This window comes from Sinocyclocheilus grahami, unplaced genomic scaffold (assembly GCF_001515645.1).
Source record: "Sinocyclocheilus grahami isolate Dianchi unplaced genomic scaffold, SAMN03320097.WGS_v1.1 scaffold1111.1, whole genome shotgun sequence".
NCBI classification, from domain to species: domain Eukaryota; kingdom Metazoa; phylum Chordata; class Actinopteri; order Cypriniformes; family Cyprinidae; genus Sinocyclocheilus; species Sinocyclocheilus grahami.
The window spans coordinates 191,586-194,697 of NW_015506290.1; the positions used below are offsets into that span (position 1 = coordinate 191,586).

General features: G+C 38.5%; 1 protein-coding gene across 1 annotated transcript in view; it reads left to right on the forward strand.

The window, feature by feature from the left end:
• Nucleotides 1-3,095, forward strand: part of LOC107566906 (sodium-coupled neutral amino acid transporter 9-like) — a 19,204-nt gene extending 16,109 nt beyond the window's left edge. Inside the window, exons 12-15 of the mRNA XM_016252474.1 lie at nt 352-465; nt 546-694; nt 2,432-2,521; nt 2,727-3,095. Of these exons, the coding sequence (XP_016107960.1) occupies nt 352-465; nt 546-694; nt 2,432-2,521; nt 2,727-2,892 (519 nt within the window). The 3' untranslated portion in view covers nt 2,893-3,095. The remainder of the gene's footprint in view (nt 1-351; nt 466-545; nt 695-2,431; nt 2,522-2,726) is intronic.
• The last annotated feature ends 17 nt before the right edge of the window (nt 3,096-3,112 follow it).

The window sequence follows — 3,112 nt, forward strand, 5'->3', positions numbered from 1 at the left end:
ATTTTCAGCATCATTACTCCAGTCTTCAGTGTCACATGATCTTCAGAAATCATTCTAATATGCTGATTTGCTGCTCAAGAAACATTTCTGATTATTATCAATGTTGTACTGCTTAATATTTTCATCATATGTTTTGGTAACAATGTAAAAGTCTTTGCTATCATGTTTGATCAATTGAATGCATCCTTGCCGAATAAAACTAAAACCAAACTGAAAATAGTGTTTTATTTATCATCATTGTAAAACATATATATTTCATAGTCGTATAGTGACAATGTTTGAGACTGATCCTGTAGTGTTGTGCATCAGCTGTAGTTCAGTAGTGAGTGTGCACCGATGCTGTGTCCGCAGGTGCGGGATCTGTCGTTGGCGTACCTGCTGGTGGGGTTAACGTACCTCTATGTGGGCGTGCTGATCTTTGCTGCTTTCCCATCACCACCGCTGTCTAAAGAGTGCATTGAACCAGTAAGACCGAGCATTCCCTTCAAAGCAAGCTGTTTGAGGTGCACTCATTCATACTAATATTGTCACGTGCTCTATCACAGAACTTTCTGGATAACTTCCCCAGCAGCGATGTGCTGGTGTTTGTAGCGAGGGCTTGTCTTCTGTTCCAGATGACCTCCGTGTATCCTCTGCTGGGGTACCTGGTGCGCGTGCAGCTGATGGGGCAGCTCTTTGGGGACCATTATCCAGGGTGAGTAACAGTTGTGTATGATAATGAGCGATGAACGTGCAGCATTTGAAACGCCTACAAATCTTTAGTTTCAAATCAGTGCTTTCTTACCCAATCACGTGAGTTTTCGAACAAGACCTAGTTACGTCACACTTATTTTCAAACGTCTGCGGTTTAATTTTGAGGGACTTTATCTCAGTTGAAACCTTAAACCAGTATTAAAAGTATGTTTGTAAGTCAGTTTTATCATTTGAGTGCAATTTTTTTATTTCTGCTTGTGAAAGTGTTACAAACATGTTTATAGCACTTACAAAAATGCTATATTTAATGGTATTTATTTACTGATTATAGAATACTTTGTAGATTACGCTTTTTAAAGACAGGACTTGCAATTGTTTTGCAGAACATTTACATTTACACATTTAGCAGACGCTTTTATCCAAAGCCACTTACAAATGAGGGCAATAAAAGCAATCAAAACTAACAAAAGAGCAATGATATGCAAGTGCTCAATTATATAATAAAAAGAAAATGGATAGATTAGAAAAAGAGTTCAACAAGCTAGTGTTGGAGGCTTTTTTTGCTTTTTGTTAATTGTTTAATAAATAAAAAGAAAAATCGATAGAATACAAAAAGATTTAAAAAGAAAAAACTAACTAGCTTTTTTTATTTTTTTTTTAAAGAAAACAAGCAGTTAGTAAATGAATAGAGTGCAAGTCTAAAAGGGCCAATATTTTTAAAGAATAGAATTAGAATAGAGAGTGCTAGAGTTAGCGGGTCAAGTAAAGATGGAAGAGATGTGTTTTTAGCCGATTCTTGAAGATGCTCGGACTGATTTGGGCAGCTCATTCCAGCAGGAGGGATCATATCATCAGAAATATTTTTGGCTGTAGTAGAGTCGCTTCATAAGAGCAAATCAGTTCAATTAATCAGTGTCTCTATAGCTTTGACACATTCACTGAAAGGGAATCTTTGAGTCTTCTTGACTGTAATGACTGACTGTTTGGTTGAAAATGAAGTACAAGAGACTGAATATCGTCACCACTTTTGAATAGTAAAGCACATTTTCACAAATAGCTAAGGTAAAATTATCACCGCACCCATGTTTTTGTCCTTCAAAGAATGAAACACTAAAACACATTTTTGAGATGTGCGTTGCACAGTATGGAATATAAGAGGAAAATTATATTATTAATTTAAGAATAAGTAGCCTTGTCCTTTTAGAAGGTACTTTTAGTTATTCATCACATCATGTGGCATTTAAAATGCTCAAGTGCGTTGATGAAAGGCTTGTTTGAGATTCAGACTGACACTGTACACTATTCCTCTTTATATTGAGCGTGTTAACCCTTCAAACTATTTATATTTGTGAAATATTTCAAATGTATTCAAATTACGTGTAGACTTCGACATTGTCCCTAAAGCCTTTGACGCATCAGTCTTCCTGTATTTGATGGCCCAATCCTGAACATCAGCTCATATTGTGGGCAATAACTGTACATGCCACTTCTCTTCCTTAAAAAGTCTGCATTTAAGCCACAGCCTCATTTATACAGAAATAGCTTTTATTGCAAAACCCCATGCTTATGCTCAACCATTTCTCAGATTGATATGCATTGGAGTTGGAAACAGTGCTTGTAAATGTAAATCATACAGTATGCGCAGAACACTGACTTGCCCTGTATGTTTAAAGAATCTCAAAGGTTCGTCTGTGTAAAATGCATTGACATTATTGATGCCTCGTCTTTCCATTCCTAGTTTCCTTCACGTGTTTATTCTGAACATCCTTGTTGTGGGAGCTGGAGTCCTAATGGCCAGGTTTTACCCCAACATCGGCTCCATCATCAGGTAAGAGACGGTTTCCTGCTTCCTTTTTTAAAACAGGAACTTAGTGTGTATCCAGTAGTGCTGTGAAGGATTTGCATTGAACTCTCTCTCTGCCAGACTTCAATAATGAATCTCCATTGTTGAGTTTCCAGATTCTGTTTTTGCTGCTCTGACACAATCTAGAAATGAAGGTGACTTGCTGATGTAAAGGTTGGTTTCCTCTCAGGTATTCGGGGGCCCTGTGTGGCTTGGCTCTGGTGTTTGTGCTTCCCTCTCTGATCCACCTGACCTCACTGAACCGCAGAGGTGAGTTACGCTGGCCCTCCGCCGTCTTCCACGGCTTCCTCGTCCTCCTCGGCGTGGCCAATCTGTTCGGCCAGTTCTTCATGTAGCACGCTGTGGCTTAAATGAAACGCACACGTCTGCGTTTACCTGATGGAAGAGGAGCTCTGTGTGTTGGGGACGGTTGGTTCCTTGGGTGCTTCTCACAGGAATGAAGTCATACAAACGATACTAATCAAGTACCCATGGATTTCATTACAAAAACTCACTCGAAGGCACAAAACGTCTTATTTTTTACATTTTAAAAGGGTTTAATTAAAGCTATGCATT